The sequence below is a fragment of the Saccopteryx bilineata genome, chromosome 4 (assembly GCF_036850765.1).
Source record: "Saccopteryx bilineata isolate mSacBil1 chromosome 4, mSacBil1_pri_phased_curated, whole genome shotgun sequence".
Taxonomy (NCBI): domain Eukaryota; kingdom Metazoa; phylum Chordata; class Mammalia; order Chiroptera; family Emballonuridae; genus Saccopteryx; species Saccopteryx bilineata.
In genome coordinates this window covers 10,435,576-10,454,630 of record NC_089493.1, presented here as the reverse complement: position 1 = coordinate 10,454,630, position 19,055 = coordinate 10,435,576, and the positions used below count along the sequence as shown (strand labels likewise).

Sequence of the window (19,055 nt, the reverse complement as noted above, 5' to 3'; positions counted from 1 at the left end):
GACTGTTTGCCCAATGAAGGTATATGAGTAACATCCATCTGCCAAAGTTGTCCTGGTAGGGGTCCTTGAGGGTTAACTCCAAATGAAGGGGCAGTATAGGACCCCTTGGACAGGATTTCCCAATCTGCCGGGCTACTTCCCGAGAAAGTTGAAACTATTTACACCGGGATGCAGCGTTCTGGTGATGAATAGTATGAGACTGACTTGCTCGGTCTGTCATGGTTGCTCTATATAATTTTCTTTTGGGTAGCTTGATCAACAAGGGCATTCCTAGGCCCTGGCCGGTTGGCTCAGTGGTAGAGCCTTGGCCTTGTGTGCAGGATTCCTGGGTTCGATTCCCAGTCCGAGCACACAGAAGAAGCGCCCATCTATTTCTCCACCCCTCCCCTCTCCTTCCTCTCTGTCTCTCTCCCCCCCCCCACCCCGCAGCCAAGGCTCCACCAGAGCAAAGCCACCTCGGGCACTAAGGATGGCCCCATGGCCTCTGCCTCAGTCGCTAGAATAGCTCTGGTTGCAACAGAGCAACACCCCAGATGGGCAGAGCATTTCCCCCTGGTAGGCATGCCAGGTGGATCCCAGTCAGGCACATGCGGGAGTCTGTCTGACTGCCTCCCCATTTCCATCTTCAGAAAAATACAAAAAATAAATAATTAAAAGAAAAAATACAAGAACAAAAAAATGAAAAGAGAAAAAATAAAGGGCATTCCCTTGTGCTAAAGCTCCAGGGAGCATGAAGTGAGCTTGAGTATGTCCTATGAAACATGGAGCTCTATGTTGACTAATATAAGTCTTTGAAGAAGGAGGAACTGCTGAAATAGTTCATCAGCATTTGTCCCTAAGACAGCAGTCTGTATAGTGGAAACACCATAAGTAAATATTTGCTGTCTGTCTATACATTAAAGGGGGAATATGGCAAATGCTGAAAAGCCATGATCTTTGTGCCCCTCCCCACCCCCAACCCCCTCCCTCTCCTCCCCCCACCCTGTAACCCCAACACTGTTGTCCATGTCTCTGAGTCTCATCTTTATGTCCCACCTGTGTATGGAATCCTATAGTTCTTAGTTTTTTCTGATTTACTTCTTTCCTTCAGTATAATGTTATGAAGGCCCATCCATGTTGTTGTAAAAGATCCTATGTCATCATTTCTTATGGCTGAGTAGTATTCCATAGTATATATATACCAAAGCTTTTTAATCCACTCATCCTCTGATGGACATTTGGGCTGTTTCCAGATCTTTGCTATTGTGAACAATGCTGCCATAAACATGGGGGTGCATTTCTTCTTTTCAAGCAGTGCTATGGTATTCTTGGGGTATATTCCTAACAGTGGTATAGCTGGGTCAAAAGGCAGTTTGATTTTTATTTTCTTGAGGAATCTCTATACTGTTTTCCACAGTGGCTGCACCAGTCTGCATTCCCACCAGCAGTGCAGGAGGGTTCCTTTTTCTCCACATCCTCGCCAGCACTTATTCTGTGTTGTTTTATTGATGAGCGCCATTCTGACTGGTGTGAGGTGATATCTCATTGTGGCTTTAATTTGCATTTCTCTAATCATTAGTGAAGTTGAACATTTTTTCATATGCCTATTGGCCATCTGTGTGTCCTCTTTGGAGAAGTGTCTATTCATTTCTTTTGCCCATTTTTGTTTGTCTTCCTGGTATTAAGTTTTACAAGTTCTTTATAAATTTTGGTTATTAACCCTTTATCAGACGCAATGTCAAATATATTCTCCCATTGTGTAGTTTGTCTTTTTATTCGTTCTTATTGTCTTTAGCTGTGCAAAAGCTTTTTAGTTTGATAAAGTCCCATTTGTTTATCCTGTCTTTTATTTTACTTGCCTGTGGAGACAAATCAGCAAATATATTGCTGCGTGAGATGTCAGAGAGCTTACTGCCTATGTTTTCTTCTAAGATGCTTATGGTTTCACGGCTTACATTTAAGTCTTTTATCCATTTTGAGTTTATTTTTGTGAGTGGTCTAAGTTGGTGGTCTAGTTTCATTTTTTTGCAGGTAGCTGTCCAATTTTCCCAACACCATTTGTTGAAGAGGCTATCTGTACTCCATTGTATTTCCTTACCTCCTTTGTCAAATATCAGTTGTCCATAGAGCTATGGGTTTATTTCTGGGTTCTCTGTTCTGTTCCATTGATCTATATGCCTGTTCTTATGCCAGTACCAGGCTGTTTTGAGTACAATGGCCTTATAATATAACTTAATATTTGGAAGTGTGATACCTCCCACTTTATTCTTCCTTTTCAAGATTGTTGAGGCTATTCGTGTTCTCTTTTGGTTCCATATAAATTTTTGGAATATGTGTTCTATATCCTTGAAGTAAGTCATCGGTATTTTAATCGGTATTGCATTGAATTTATAAATTGCTTTGGGTAATAAAGACATTTTAATGATGTTTATTCTTCCTAACCATGAGTACGGTATATGCCTCCACTTATTCGTATCTTCTGATTTCTTTTATCAATGTTTTATAATTTTCTGAGTACAAGTCTTTAATCTAGTTGGTTAGATTTATTCCTAGGTACTTTATTTTTTTAGTTGCAATGGTAAAGGGGATTGATTCCTTGATTTCTCTTTCTGACAGTTCATTATTAGTGTATAAAAATGCCTGTGATTTCTGACTATTGATTTTATATCCTGCCACCTTGCCAAATTCATTTATCAGGTCTAGTAGTTTTTTGACTGAGATTTTAGGGTTTTCTATATACAATATCATGTCATCTGCAAATAATGATAGTTTTACTTCTTCTTTTCCAATTTGGATGCCTTTTATTTCTTTTTCTTGTCTGATTGCTGTGGCTAGGACTTCCAGAACAATGTTGAATAAGAGTGGTGAAAGGGGGCACCCCTGCCTTGTTCCTGATCTTAACGGTATTGCTTTTAATTTTTGCCTATTGAGTATGATGTTGGCTGTGGTTTGTCATAGATGGCTTTTATCATGTTGAGGTATGTTCCCTGTATTCCCACTTTGCTGAGAGTTTTGATCATGAATGGGTGCTGGATTTTATCAAATGCTTTTTCTGCATCTATTGAAATTATCATGTAGTTTTTCTCCTTTCTTTTGTTTATGTGATGAATCACATTGATTGATTTGTGAATATTGTACCAGCCTTGCCTCCCAAGAATAAATCCCACTTGATCATGGTGTATGATTTTTTTCATATATTGCTGGATCCGGTTTGCTAATATTTTGTTGACGATTTTTCATCTAAGTTCATCAGGGATATTGGCCTATAATTTTCTTTTTTTGTGTTGTCTTTGCCTGGTTTTGGAATCAGAATTTTGCTCGCCTCATAAAAGGAGTTTGGAAGTCTTCCTTCCTCTTGAATTTTTTGAAATAGCTTGAGAAGGATAGGAGCTAGTTCTTCTTTGAATATTTGGTAGAATTCACTTGTGAAGCCATCAGGCCCAGGACTTTTCTTTTTTGGGAGTTTTTTGATAGCTGTTTCAATCTCATTTGTTGTAATTGGTCTGTTTAGGTTTTCTGATTCTTCCAGATTGATTTTTGGAAGATTATATAATTCAAGGAATTTTTCCATTTCATCTAGGTTGTCTAGTTTTTTGGCGTACAGTTCTTCATAATATTTTCTTATAATATTTTGTATTTCTGTTGTGTCAGTTGTTATTTCTCCACTCTCATTTCTAATTTTATTTATTTGAGTCCTCTCTCTTTTTTTCTTGGTGAGTCTCATTAAAGGTTCATCGATCTTGTTTACCTTTTCAAAGAACCAGCTCCTGGTTTCATTGATCCCCTGTATTGTTTCTTTAGCCTCTATGTCATTTATTTCTGCTCTGATCTTTATTATTTCCTTCCTTCTACTAGCTCTGGGCTTTACTTGCTGTTCTTTTTCTAGTTCTTTTAGATGCAGGGTTAAGTTGTTTATTTGAGCTTTTTCTAGCTTCTTGAGGTATGCCTGTAATGCTATAAATTTCCTTCTCAGGACTGCTTTTGCTGTGTCCCATAAATTTTGAGTTGATGTATGCTCACTATCGTTTGTTTCTAGGAATTTTTAAATTTCTTCTTTGATCTCAGTGTTAACCCATTTGTGATTTAATAACATGCTATTTAGTTTCCAAGTGTTTGAATGTTTTTCAATTTTTCTATTGCGGTTGATTTCTAGTTTAATGCCATTGTGATCAGAGAAAGTGCTCGATATGATTTCAATCTTCTTAAATTTGTTGAGCCCGCTTTTGTGCCCTAACATGTGGTCTATTCTAGAGAATGTACCATGAGCACTTGAAAAGAATGTATATTCTGATGTTTTAGGGTGAAAGGTTCTGAAGATACCTATTAAATCGAGTTGATCTAATATGTCCTTTAAGTCTGCTGTTTCTTTATTAATTTTCTTTCTTGAGGCTCTATCTAATGATGTTAATGGGGTGTTGAAATCCCCTACTATTATAGTATTGCTGTTGATCTTGCCCTTTAAGTCCATCAAAGTCTGCTTTATATATTTAGGTGCTCCTATATTAGGTGTGTAGGTATTTATAATGGTTATATCTTCCTGTTGGATTGCTCCCTCTATCATTATGTAGTGACCTTCTTTATCTCTAACTATGGTCTTTGTTTTAAAGTCCATTTTGTCTGATATAAGTATTGCTACCCCAGCTTTTTTTTCATTTCCATTTGTGTGAAATATTTTTTTCCATCCTTTTATCTTCAGTCTGTGTGCATATTTTGATTTAAGGTGTGTCTCCTGTAGACAGCATATGTATGGGTCCTGTTTTCTTATCCACGCAGCTACCCTATGTCTCTTGATCGGATCACTTAATCCATTAACATTTAAGGTTATTACTGATATGTAATTGTTTATTGCCACTTTTTTCTTTAAAACTGTTTTCCTCTTTTGCTATATTCTTTTTTTCCTTTGATCTGTTTACAACAGGTCCCTTAGCATTTCTTGCAGCCTTGGTTTGGTTGCAGTGAATTCCTTGAGTTTTTTTTTTTGTCTGTAAAGCTTTTTATTTCTCCTTCAATTTTAAATGATAGCCTTGCTGGATAAAGTAGTCTTGGTTGTAGGTTCTTGTTCTGCATTACTTTGAATATTTCTTGCCATTCCCTTCTGGCCTCAAGTGTTTCTGTTGAGAAGTCAGAAGTCATCCTTATGGGGGCTCCTTTGTAGGTGATAGTCTTTTTTTCTCTAGCAGCTTTTAATATTTTCTCTTTATCATTTAGCTTTGGTATTTTAATTATGATGTGTCTTGGTGTTGGTTTCTTTGGGTTTCTCCTTAATGGAGTTAGTTCTCTGTGCTCCCTGAACATGTGCAATGTTTTCCTGCCTTAATTGGGGGAAGTTTTCCACTATGATATGTTTGAACAAAGTCTCTATCCCTTGTTCTTTCTCTTCTTCTTCAGGAACCCCTATGATGCGGATGTTATTTCTCTTCATGTTGTCACAGAGCCCTCTTAGAGTTTCCTCAGACTTTTTGAGTCTCTTTTCTTTTTTCTGCTCTGCTTCCGTGCCTTTATTTATCGTGTCCTCTAACTCGCTGATTCGATTCTCTGCTTCATCCATCCTGCTTTTAATTCCTTCCATTATATTATTTCAGATATTGTATTTGTCATTTCTGACTGATTCTTTTTTATTATTTCAATGTCCTTTTTTATATTTGTTATCTCTTTATTTAGGTTTTCGTAATGGCCATCTATGGTTGTTCTAATATCTTTGAGCATCCTAACAATCGTTATTTTAAACTCTGCATCTGGTAATTTGGTTATATATGATTCACTTAGGTCCTTTTCTGGGGATTTCTCTTGGTTTATTTGTGTTGTATTTCTCTGCCTCCGCATTTTCTCTTTGCGAGAGTGGCTGTGATCATGCGCTCGGTTATACAAGCGTTGGTGGCCTTGGCCTTTGCCCCGCCCCCGTGTGTGACGTTATGCTTGGTCCTGAGGGCACTGGCGAGCACCTTTGCTCAGTTGCGGGTCTCCGCCTGTTTCCGGGCTTTCGCCCTGCTCTTGCATGAGGAGCCCGTTCGAGGGATGGCTGCTAGCCTTGGCTCTACCGCTGGGCAGGACTGCGTGCCCAAGCTCAGCTCAGTAGCGGAACTCCGCCTCTTCTGGGCTTTTGGCTCCACCCCCGCGGGAGGAGCCAAGTACCAAGTCAGACAGCAAGCCTGGGTTGCATGGGCGGGGCAAGGCTGTGCTCCTGTGCCCTTGCTCAGGGGCTGGTCTCCACCCTTTCCAGGGTTCCCGCCCTTCTCCCACAGGCTGGATTACAGGCTGCCCGCAGCTGAGCTTGATCGCTTTTGCACGCCCCCTTCTCCCCAGCCCGTCAAGATTGAGCTCACACCTGGGCCCAGTGGTGGCCAGCCGGCTTCCGCCCCTTCCAGCAGAACCTTGCTTTCGTCTCCAGCTGCCACCCACCCTCCGGGGAGCCCTCAGCCGAGTGGGTGGGGGTGTTGCAGCTTGGACCCTAAGACTCACTACTATAGACCCAAAAGCTCCCTCCTACTATGCGACTCTGCTCTGAGTGCCCCGAGGGAGCTTGTTTGGCTGCTCTTCTACTTCCCTTTGCTGGTATTGCTGTTTCCGGGGGAAATATTCACTTCAGCTTTGGGGAGTGACTTGTCCCAGGGGTTAGGGTGACTATCTCCCAAAATGTTTCTCCCTGTGCCTCCTAGATTACACTCTCTTCCTGTTACTCTGGTCCTCTCCTCTCTCCCCATCCCCAGGAGCCCTGGGTGAGTGGGTGTGAGAGAGTTCTGTGCAGTCCCTTTAAGAAGGATCCTGGGTCTGAGAAATCAGACTCTTTCTCACAAACAGTATCCTGACTTGTTTCCAGCTAAATACTGTCCTTACGCCTCTTCTGGGCTCTGGGGCTGCAGGTTGGGGCTTTGTTCCTGGGGCTCAGGACCCTTCCCCCTCTGCTAAACTCACTTCCCGCCTCGCAAGTCTCTCCCTGCTGCCGTTCACTCCGGGGAGCTGGGCAGCCCTCTCCGCATTTCCGCTTTTCCTACCAGTCTCGGTGTGGCTTCTTCAGTGTTCCTTGGTTGAAGAGTCCTCTTAGTTTAGTCCAAAGTTGGTTTTTCCAGATGCTAGTTCTTAAAATTAGTTTGTAATCCACTTTGGTTCTGGGAGGTAGATGTTGGTATGTCCGCCTACTCCAGCGCCATCTTGTCTCCCCAAGAATTTTCTTGAATGCAGCAGACAATCTTTAATAAAAAAAATAATGTTAAAAATATAATACATTCTCATGTATTACAATCCATTCATTTCCTACCGCTCATGTTCATGGTTGCGGGTGGTTGGAGGCAATCACAGCTGTCCTCCAGGACAACACCAAATTTTTATTGGATAATGCGTAAGGTATATGGGTCATTGTATGGCTCTCATGGAATTACATTTTAAAATATGTGGCGTTCATGGCTCTCTCAGCCAAAAAGATTCCCGACCCTTGTCTTAAAGCTTTTATGAAGTCAGGTAATGGGATTTTCTGGTTATTGGAGTTTACTATTTTAAGTAGTGATTGCTACTTTTCAAAAAATTAGGAGTATGCAAAATTTTATTTAAGAAAAAATATGCTTATTATTCTTTAATCTTTTAAAGTATATTTTAACTAAATTTTAATTTTTTAATGACAGGATCTTATATGTAAAATGTTTTTGAAAGAAGACTATAATAAGGGAGAAAATTATCCTTTTAATTTGATCTGAATTATTTTAATAATTGTGTGTTTATATAAGATTTTATCTACTTCAAAGCATTTTTATTTTTATTTTATTTTCTTAGTAAGAGAGAGACACAGACGGGAAGGGAGAGAGATGAGAAGTATCAACTCATTGTTGCAGCATTTTAATTGTTCTTTGATTGCTTCTCATAAGTGTCTTGAACAGGGGTGGAGGGGCTCTAGCTGATCCAGTGACCCCTTGCTCAAGCCAGCGACCTAGTCCTCAAGCCAGTAACCTTCGGGCTCAAGCTAGATGACCAAGGGATCGTGTTGATGATCCCACACTCAAGCCATTATGTCAGTGATCCCATGCTCAAGCCAGTGACTCTGTGCTCAAGCTGGTGAGCCTGTGCTCAAGCCAGTGACCTTGGGGTTTCGAACCTGGAATCTCAGCATTCCAGATTGACACTGTATCAACTGCAGCACCACTGGTCAGACCACTTCAAAGCATTTTTAAGGAAATGGGGAAGAAACAGTTAATTTGATTGCTAAAAAATTTTGAAGTTATACACACCTGTATTTGAATTCTAGCCCTGCACTTACTTGCTCTGTAACTTTAATGTTTCTGAATCTCAGTATCCTTATATTTTAGGAGAGATAATTATGTGCTTATACCATTGCATTGCTTTCCAGGACTGAATGAGAGAATTTGTTTCAAGTACTTAGCACATAGTGAATGATCAAAAACAGTAGAAATAGTCATCCAGTATTTACTAAATGCTAATGGAATTGAATGCAGTGTTTAATAAATTTTTTTCTGTTTTTTGAGGTATTAATTTGAGGGGTCTACAAACGGTGTATAACATGGTTTTTTCCTCTTATTTCTCATATTTGCTAGACAAATTGTGGGTATAGAGAAAGTTGACATGGATTTTGTGTGTCAGATTTTGTCACATATTATTTAATGTAGGACAGATTAAATTTGTGATAATTTTTTTTTGTTTGTTTCTAGAACTGGGCCAAGGAAAAAGTTATTGGAATAGACTTCGATTTTTGGATACCTGTGAATTTATTATAGAGATCTTTTCCAAATCATTTTTCTGTAAATATTTCTTTCTACCTGCTATTGAACTGACACATGATCCAGTAGCAAATGTGAGGTATGGCTATCAATCCAAGAAAATATTGGAAAAGATGATATTTTAATGTATATACTATTATGAATATATGCAAAATCTTTTTCTTAGTCAATTAAAAATTAAGTTAAGAATCTTTTTGCTTTGAAATTCTTAGTAGTTTTAATTGATAAGCTTCAATCATTGGATTTAGAAACACAGTCCTTTAACACTATCTTGAGTCTTTCCTTAATTGGGTTGAGAGAGCAATAGTCAAAGCCAGCCTGGCAGACATGTCTGGCCACTTGAATACACACATTGGCATCAAAAGGTGGTTGAGTAGATACTCTCATTTATCTGTCTTCCGAGACTAAAGAAAATATAGTTCTGAGTTGAATTGGAGAGGATCTGTTCATTTTTAGGGCCCCATTGATTCATAGAAACGGGGATGCTTAGAAGTGTTTTTCTTGTCTTTTCTAACGTTCAGCTGTCTTACGTTTTTGAAATCCAGTAGATGTTAATTGCAGTTGATTAATGAACTGTTTGATTAAATGGAACAGGCCTGAAATTGGCTTGCTTGGAAATTGAAAAAATGAATAAATATATTTTTCCTTTTTTTTCCTCCCAAAATAAGCATGTTATTTCTTCTAAAATTGCGTTAAAAATACATAACATAAAATTGACCTAAAATTTTAACCATTTTTAAGTGAATAGTTTGGGGGCACTTAGCACACACATACTCTTCCATGAGGGTTATTTGTACATTGTATGAGTTGAAGGTAATTTTAAACCCTCAGCCATTAGACTTGTGTTCTATGCTCCATGTCCGTTCTGAACTTGAGGACCTCCGATCTGTAGGAGGGAAGGACACAAAGTCTGGTGGCCAAGGTTTCCTTAAACAGAGGAACTCCGGAGCCCTTGCTGAGTTTTCCCATGCTAGCCACAGTTCGCTTTATGCTGTGTGATATGGATGCATCTTTTATAACCAGCTGACATGAACTGCAGGCACCATGTTCCTCATTATGATACTAACGGGAAGATGGTCTGGATGGACGGTGTTGCTGTTAAGAGAAAATATACCAAAAAGAATTGTCAGAGGATGTTGAGAACTTTGTGAGCATTGTTTAAGGGGAACAGATCTAGAGCTGGTTTTTGTTTTGTATTTTTAGTGTGAGAAAATACAGAGTGCATTCTTGCAGTGGCTGCAGTATATTGTGCATCTTATCTGGGCTATGTAAATGACAGTGAGGTTTCCTTGACTTGAGGTTTAACGACTGTTGCTGCCCTGGCCAGAGAGCTCAGTTAGTTAGAACATCAACCCAAAGCACAGAGGTTGCTGGTTCGATCCCCAGTCAGGGCACATGCAGGAACAGATCCGTATTCCTGTGTTTCTCTCTCAGATCAATACAATAAACAAACAAACAAAAATATCTTTAAAAAAAGACTGTTGCTAATTCTTTAAAATTTAGCTCTTGCTAAACAAGTACTGGATCTGACTATATTGTTAACATTTTGCACATCGAAGTGATTCTAGAAAAGCAGCTTTCAATGTGATGAATTATCACTTGCCAAGCAGTTGGCAGAAATTATTTGAAAGGAAACTGAATCATCTGTACTCTGGGCAACGTGACTAATAAGATGACATTGGTTCTAAGAGAAAGCAACCTGCCGATGCAGAAACCAAAGGGAGAATAATTGAGTATTGCTCTGTGAGTTTTGGTGATAATTTTGGGTAAGGGATTATTGTATAGCAGTTTGTCTTGGTTCCCAGTTCCTGGCTGCTGGCCCCAAAAATGGCTTCAGCATATACTAATTGGTTTGGGGGGACCAAAGCCTTTGCTCAGTGTTATAGAGATGTGCAGATAAAATAGGAACCATCACAGGCCAAGGTGGTAGGGTCGTGCAGGCTAGGAGGAGAGTTTCCGATTCCCAGCTCACACACCTGCTCACTAGCGGTGTGTCTTTGGGTGAGTTCCTAAACCTCCCTGTGTGTCCATCTCTTTAGTACCTAGCCCATAGTGTGTCCTGAGGAACAAACCAGAGGTAACGTACATAAAGAGTTTAGTTTACCAGGAAGATGTCATCCCTCACCTCAAAATCTTTATAATTGCATGGGCCCAGGATTCTCATAGAGATAAATCATTACTATAGTTTGCGTAGCTGCTACTGAATATATGTTTTCTAGACTTGACTTGGGTTATAAAGAATGAAGTGTGCATAGACTGTTGTTTTTTGTTGGGTGTTTAAAATTTAAAATACTGAGTCTAGACAATATCAAGGCTGGAAAAATATTATTGGTATTCAAAGAAGCCTTCTTCCGAGTTGTGAGAAGGGAAAACTGAGATCCCGTAATTGGAGAACACATCACCAGGCTTAGCAGTATCCATGGTGAGCTCTGAATAAGTTTGAGACCATTATAGCTATTTACAGAGTTGAAAATTCTAGAGGAAGAGCTATCCTCTTTGATTGAATAGAAAGCAAATCTTGTTGTATGAGAAGAATCCTTAACTGAACGCTCAGCTGACAAACCATCTGAAGTCTGTAGGCATGGGACTTAGCCACCACAAGGCTTGACACAGAAATGAAGGTAATATCTGGAGAGCACTCAGTGGGTAAATGAAACAGCAGCCACAAAACGTATAACCGCCTAGCATCCCTTTCTAACACCAGCCCCAGCAAAGCAGTCGAGTTTGAGTTTAGTCAAGCAGAATGTTCCTCGGGACTGCCTCCTCCTAAGGTTTCCTGCACTTCTCTGGGTTTCCTCTCAACTCTTGGCCCACTTAGCATTTCCACTGAATATCTAATGGGCACCTCCGACTTAATCTGTCCAAAGTAACCGCCCCCTATCTTGCTCCTGAGGTCTTTTGCCTCTCAGTAAATAACCATTTCAGTTTTCCACTTGCTCAGATCAAAACCTTAACTCCTTTCTGTCATTCCACTTCCGATCCCTCAGCACATCCTGCTGCTTGCAAAATGTTTTCAGAACCTAACCACTCTCACGAGCTCGGCTGCTACGCTCTGGTTCAGGCCACCATCTTTCTTCCCTGAATTATTGAAGGGGCCTCTGCTGTGCTTGACCAGCTGCAGTCTAACCTCAACATCATTTCATTCCTCGACCTAAACCCTCCGTGGCTTCTCACTGCACTTAAAACAGAAGCCGGTCTCAGAACAGTGGCCTGCACGTTCCTGGATGATCTGGCCTCCTCCTCTTTAGAGATCATCCCCTAATCTTATCTTTGCCCAGTTCTATCCGTTGTAGCCAGTTTGCCATTTGGGCCAATTTGCCAGTTTGCTACTTTGGGACAACGCCTAGGTAAGCTCCGCATGTAGGACTTTTGCTCCTGCTGCAGCCACTGCCTGTCATGTTCAGAGACATGTGGCTTATTTCCTCTTTTTTTTTTTCTGGTCTTTGCTTAAGTGTCATCTTTTCAATGAAACCTTCACTGAAGCCCTCTCTGACCACCTGTTTTACAATTGAAACGCCGCCTCCTCTAGCACTCCCTGGCTTCTTTCCCCGAGTTCTTTTCTCTACCTCCCACTGTCCAGCAGACATTTACTTAGTTAACCCTCTCTCCCCAGCCCCGTGCTAGCGTGAAGCTCCAGGTCAGCAGAGGGTATTGTTGCTTTTATTCACCAGTGTATCTCAGCTCCCAAATGATGAATGCTTGTTTCATGGTAGGCACTCCATAGCATATGTTGCATAGTAAATTCAGTTTCAGGCTATCTACAGCTTGAATATTCTTTCAGTTTTATGTTACTGTTATTATTCAGTTCTTAAATTTAAGTTATAGATTAATCCAAAGTAAATAGTATTTCATTTATTATAGAATGAAACTTTGCTACTTGTTGCCCAAAGTGAAATCTACCTTGAAGATCCCTGCAGATAAACATCTACTTCAGCAGTTAGAAATGTGTGTGAGAAAACTTCTATGTCAAGAAAAAGATAAAGATGTTCTGGCTATTGTCAAAAGAGTAAGTATCGGCCCTGGCTGGGTAGATCAGTTGGTTAGAGCGTTACCCAATACGCCAAGGGTTGTGGGCTTGATCCCCGGTTAGGGCACATACAGGAATCAGCCAATGAATACATAAATAAGTGGAACAACAAATCGATGTTTCTCTCTCTCTCTCTCCAGTCAATAAATTAAAAAATAAAACAAAAAGTGTCACATTTGCCACATTTGTATTTTTTGCATTAAGATAGTCTTAATTATATCTTTATTATTTTACTTGATGGGATGGCACTATGTTAGAGTCATAAGAATTAATAACTGATTTGGTTGATGTGTGCTACAGTTGGATATGAGAGTTAGCACTTAGACATTAAACCATATTACTAGTAATATAAGCTCCACAAGAGAGAGCTTGGCATATTTTAGGTGCTCAGTAAATGCTGTTCAACTAATAATGAATACCTCATTCACTAGACTTTATTTACAAGCAGTTATAATCTGGGAAAACTTTGTTGTTAAAACTGGGAAAGTCACATTTGATAGAAGCTTAGCCATGAAGTTAGTTCAGTGTCTTTACAGAAGATCTAGACCTAGAAATATTGTCTGCTCAAGATCATATTATTAAGTGACAGAAATAGGACTAGAATATACATCTCTTACCCCAAGTGCATTCTTTTATCAATAATATAACATTGCATCAATCATATAGGATTTTTTGTTTTGTTTTAGTATGTGATCTAATTATATGGATTGTTTGGTAATGTTGGAAAACTAAAACAGTAAAACTTTCAGTTTGTGAAGTCAAACCTTAAAATACTTTAGCCTTCAAGAATTTTTTGCTTAATAAATGACTAATGCTTTTATAAGATTAAGTCAAATTAAAATGGTTGCATTTATGCATCTGGATAAATGAACTCCAGGACAGATAGTTTTTGAGAATGTGTTTGTAGCAAGAGAAATTAATTTATTAATGTCTCAAGTAATAGCATTGATTTGAAAAAAAAATTCTGTGGTCTTTTTTTTTTCCCCCTAGAAATTATTGCCAGATGTCACTTGAGGAACTTTTTAATAAAGTGATTTAATAACTTAGTATTATTAGTATAATTCTATTATACTGAAATGTGAATTCCTCTTCATAAACTGAAATAGCCAGAAATACCTAGAGTCTGGACATGCATCTAAATTTAAACACGCACGCACGCACGCACACATTGCTTGCATTTAATTGGAGAAATTTAGACAATGAAATTAATATGTCAAAATAGTACACATGAGAGAGTTAGTTACTCTTCTGAAAGAATTTATTAGCTTGAGATAATATAAGCTAACCCCATAAGTAGGTACAGAAATTATATCATTAATATAATGAATTAGTCACCTACAATAGATTATTCTGGAGGATTCTTTATTTTAGTCTGATAGTCCTTTTTTTCCCCTTTCTATTGAATTTACTGGCGTGACACTGGTTAACAAAATTACAGCTCTTCTTTTAAGTACAAGTCAATCTGTCCCATGAAAATTCTGTAGTGTAATGTGAGCAGACTCAGGTGTTGGTATGGGAACCTTTGAGAGGCCCTACACCAGTGGTTCTCAACCTTTCTAATGCCGTGACCCCGCAATACAGTTCCTCATGTTGCGGCGACCCCAAACCAAAAAATAATTTTGGTGGCTACTTCATAACTGTAATTTTGCTACAGTTATGATTTGGAATGTAAATACCTATTATGCATTATGTATTTTCCAATGGCTTTAGGCGACCCCGCTGGGGTCGCGACCCACAGGTTGAGAACCGGTGCCCTACACAAAGCTTCTGGATAAAAATGGAATAGCTGACTCTAGTCAGTGTTGTAAGGTGGGAAGTAATTTTATTTAAAAGGGATATTTCATGGCATAAACTTTCAAATATTTATAAATTTCAGCATAAAAATAAAGCTTTCAATAAATATGTTTGCAATGAATAGCTTTGGCATATGACTACAGATGTACTTTATTTTGCCTGTTAGAGTTACTTCTTTGGAGAAGCACTATACTCCGTCAGAGACAAAACCCTGGGGTACATGGGCCACTGTTAGACTCATATATTTGTTTTAGACTACTGTATTCTGAAAGAAAAATACTAAATTGAGAGAATGCTTTCAGAATGAATTCCTTTCTGTTGGTTAAAGTGTCATATGATTAAAAGTTTCTGTGGAAAGGAATTAAGAATTTTAAGCCAAATAATAGATTGCTTCATATATATTTAGCTAAAAGATTTTTTTTTTTGCTAAAAAAATTTTTTTTAATTCAAAGATCATACTGTATTTCTGAAACTTCAGAAGAGTGGCACCAGGAATGATTAGACACTAGTTTAATTGTGCATGTTTTGTATTTAAAATGTTCCTCTAGACTTGCTCTTCTTAAGGTTAAAATTTTTTTTTAAGTTTAAATAGATCTTAGCATTAATATATAGAGATTGATTAAAAAAACAATGTAGAGTTGGGAAGAATTTTAAAAGTTGACTAGTTTATTAAAAAAGAGTCTTTTGAGAAATGATGGTTGATTCAGTTACTGTTGAATAACTTGAAAAACTTTCTTTATAGACTGTGTTGGAGTTGGACAGAATGGAAATGTCTATGGATGCTGTAAGTACACTCGCTTTGCCTCATGTTGAAAAGGGTATTTAAAAGTTGGCATATACTCACATTAATGTTTCACCATTTCATTTTAAACTTTAAACTTAGTTTCAGAAAAAGTTTTATGAAAAAGATTTGTTGGATCAAGAGAAAGAAAGAGAAGAACTACTTCTTTTGGAAATGGTATGTTGTTTTCACATGCGCAGACATACATATTTCTGACCAGTATTAACTGTGCTTTGTTATTAAACCTAATAAATAATTTCTTTGAATTTTACACTACTTTCTCCCCCCAAAAAATGACTGAATAAGAGTCCTGATCTTTTAAAATCTGCTATTTTATGAATTATAAGGAAAACTACATTTAAAAGGCTTTAAAAACTATTTTATTGAAGTATTATTAACATACAATTAACTGCATTCATTTTAAGTGTAAAGTTTGATGAATTTTGACATTGGACATATCTGTGAAACCAACACCACAAGCAAAATAACAAACATTTGTATTCTTTTAAAAGTTTCCTCTCTCCCCTTTGTGATTCGTATCTTCTATTCCAGTCCCCAGAAACCACTAATCTAGCATCTACTTCTACAAATTAGTTTGCTACGAGAATTTATATAAATTTAATAATATATTATGTAATTTTTGTCATGCTTCTTTTCATCATAATTTATTTGATATAAAGCTTAGAATTATTTTGTTTATCTCCATAAAAAGCCTGCTAGAATTTTTGTGAGGATTATGTTAATTAGGATGGATCTATAGATCAATTTGGAAAGTTGCCATCTTAATATGAGTCTTCTAATCCATAAAGATTATTATCTACCACTCCATTTATTTAGCCTTCTTTACTTTTTCTAAGTGTTAACTGTAGAGTTCCAGAGAAGTCTTTTGTTACATTTATTTCTAGATATATTTTTGGCATCATTGTAAATGGAATTAAAATTTTTAATTTCACTTTCTAGTTCAGGATTGACTCTAAGAGGGCTCTAAAATTTTTTTAAACTAAGTGATTCAAGCCTAAGAGAAAAAATCAGGCAATAGCAAAAGACCGATAGGTGATCCTGATAGGCAGTTAGCGAAGGACTTCAAGATAGCTATGATTACTGGGATCAGGGTAATAGGGTGTAGTGTTTTATACATGTAGTTTGTTCGGAACCTGATATGGTTATTGATCTTCTTGCCTACTTATTCTGTTGGGATAAGGGACTCCTGAGTTTTGGTAATGTTTTATACCCTGGTCTTTGAGCTGGTGTGGCTATATAGGTGTGTTCATTTTGGGAAAATTCATTGAGCTGTACACTTATAATTTTATACTTTCTATGTATATTAGACTTCAATAAAACATTTTTAAAGTGTCCCAAAGACAATTTTCTTTTCTCTCAATCTTTTGAAAGAAAACATTATTTTGCTCTTTACTAATCAGAAATGTAAATGGCCAATAGTAACAAATATTTTGCTAATGAAAATCGGTAAATACCTTCTAGAAAATAAAGGCTTATTACCACAATGATACTAAACTTTTTGTTTTAGCTTAACAAATCCCCAAGGCACAATTCTGTAGATATTAAAAGAACACAAATCTGGAAAAAACTGCACTTCTTTAGACACTAATTTAGAAAAGGTACTTCTGTTAGGAATTTTTGTGAATAATATTTGTATCTCTAAACTTAATTTCTCATTAGAACATTTTCCTAAATCTATTTATGATTACCTTTAACGCTAAGGTTTTAATAATAGGAACAACTGGAGAAGGAGAAGCAGCAGAATGACGGCAGGCCCGTGAGTGAGAGAGCCTTCGACAAGAAACGTAAGCGGTTTTCTGTCTCCACCACCGCGTCCCTCAGTTAGTTCATGTTTCATCCTGGCGTTCCGAAAGACCCTGTCGAGTTGTTAACATTACATGGAAAGTTGCTTTTCTTTCTTTTGTTTTTAAAAGTCATTTTCAAAAACTGGCTGCTTAGTGTTGTATGATGTTAGAGTATATAAATAAACGATGGGGATCAGTGTGGAGCTTCCGGTCCTCAAAGGAAACCGGTAACAGCAAAAAGGCTGTGAAATTGGTCATGAGTAACTAGGATTGAAATCTGTAAATATGCAAAGTAAGACTATTTGGGAATGAGTGTGGCTTAGCAAGGGATAATGTTTCACTTTTTCTGTATTTAGTATATTTGTGGAGATTAGTAAGAACCCAGAAGAAATTACAGCCCTTAAAACAGAGTTTGTTTTAGGTAGAGACACCAAGACATCAACAACTCTGCCCAAGAGCGTCCCCGTGTCTCTGCCAGGGCCCTCTTCTAGCACCCCGTCAACAAGTAAGAACAACTTCTTGTGTCTCCTCTTCCTTCTATAAAAGTTAGTTACGGGGAAGTCACCATGCCCTTTCAGTGCTGTTTGTTGTGGTAGCTCTCAGTGGGCAGCTGTGGTAAGAGATGCTCCAGTCAGCTCAGATGGAGGAAAGGGGTCTAGACCACCTGTGGTTCACTGAGAATGGTGGGCGTGGAGAGGGAGTGGGGTTGGGACATCTAAAGATGAAGTGAACAATTACGTTTTTCTTCTGCTTGTTACTCTAGGCAAAGAAATCAAGAAATCCAAATTGATTCGAAGCCAGTCCATTAATAGTCAAGCTTTTCATGCAAAATATGGCAACTTTGATAAGTGTGCTAGGTATGATCTGTCAGCTATTCATGTTTTAATTTTTATTTTGTGGTCACAAGTCTTTGTGTATGTGAAATATTTACATTATTATAAAAATTGGTTAATTTTGAGGTTTTTATAGGTAAATGATTTTTAAGTTTTCTTCTGTAAAGACTTAAAAAAATAGTAGTTAACCAATTTACATTAGAATAGCTATCCTGGTATTCTAGGAAAACTACTGCTATGACCATATTTAATAGCCTCATCTATTTGCTATTAATATTGTTTTTGTCTATTAAGAAGCCGCTGACATGTTTCTATGGCAGAGTGTTCAGAACAGAGTGCTGCTGACAATAAATGAATGTGTAGTTTCCCCTTCCGCCCCGCAGACTGAATGGTTAAGATTAGAAGAGAATCAGAATAAATGAAACAAACATGATATTTTATATGCAATATACTCATGTAGTATAACAGCTGCATATCAACCAACAAGCAAAGTAATTTTAAGGAAACATCAAAGTTTTTTTTTGTTTTTTGTATTTTTCTGAAGCTGGAAACGGGGAGAGACAGTCAGACAGACTCCCGCATGCGCCCGACCGGGATCCACCCGGCACACCCACCAGGGGCGATGCTCTGCCCACCAGGGGGCGATGCTCTGCCCCTCCAGGGCGTTGCTCTGCCATGACCAGAGCCACTCTAGCACCTGGGGCAGAGGCCAAGGAGCCATCCCCAGCGCCTGGGCCATCCTTGCTCCAGTGGAGCCTTGGCTGCGGGAGGGGAAGAGAGAGACAGAGAGGAAGGAAGGGGTGGGGGTGGAGAAGCAAATGGGCGCTTCTCCTATGTACCCTGGCCGGGAATCGAACCCGGGTCCCCCGCACGCCAGGCTGATGCTCTACCGCTGAGCCAATGGCCAGGGCCAAACATCAAAGTTTTTAAAAGTATTTATTTATCCAGAAAAATAATATGCTATAAAAAAACATGTTTTTCTTTTGTTGAAGATAGCTTATTCATATTTTTAGTTATATTTTAGGACATTATCAACAGATCTAACTAGAGTTCCTAGCCAAAAAGGTGATCTCCATTTGGACTAAAGAGATGAGAACTAAAGATAAGTTGTTT

The 19,055-nt window shown here is 38.3% G+C and overlaps 1 protein-coding gene across 3 annotated transcripts in view; it reads left to right on the top strand.

Moving 5' to 3' along the window:
* Positions 1–19,055, top strand: part of PPP4R4 (protein phosphatase 4 regulatory subunit 4) — an 88,171-nt gene that overhangs the window by 61,210 nt on the left and 7,906 nt on the right. For all 3 annotated transcript variants that reach the window (XM_066276532.1, XM_066276530.1, XM_066276533.1), the window contains 7 exons: positions 8,634–8,781; positions 12,564–12,708; positions 15,266–15,307; positions 15,407–15,481; positions 17,040–17,109; positions 17,531–17,614; positions 17,873–17,966. In XM_066276532.1, coding sequence (XP_066132629.1) covers positions 8,634–8,781; positions 12,564–12,708; positions 15,266–15,307; positions 15,407–15,481; positions 17,040–17,109; positions 17,531–17,614; positions 17,873–17,966 — 658 coding nt within the window. The remainder of the gene's footprint in view (positions 1–8,633; positions 8,782–12,563; positions 12,709–15,265; positions 15,308–15,406; positions 15,482–17,039; positions 17,110–17,530; positions 17,615–17,872; positions 17,967–19,055) is intronic.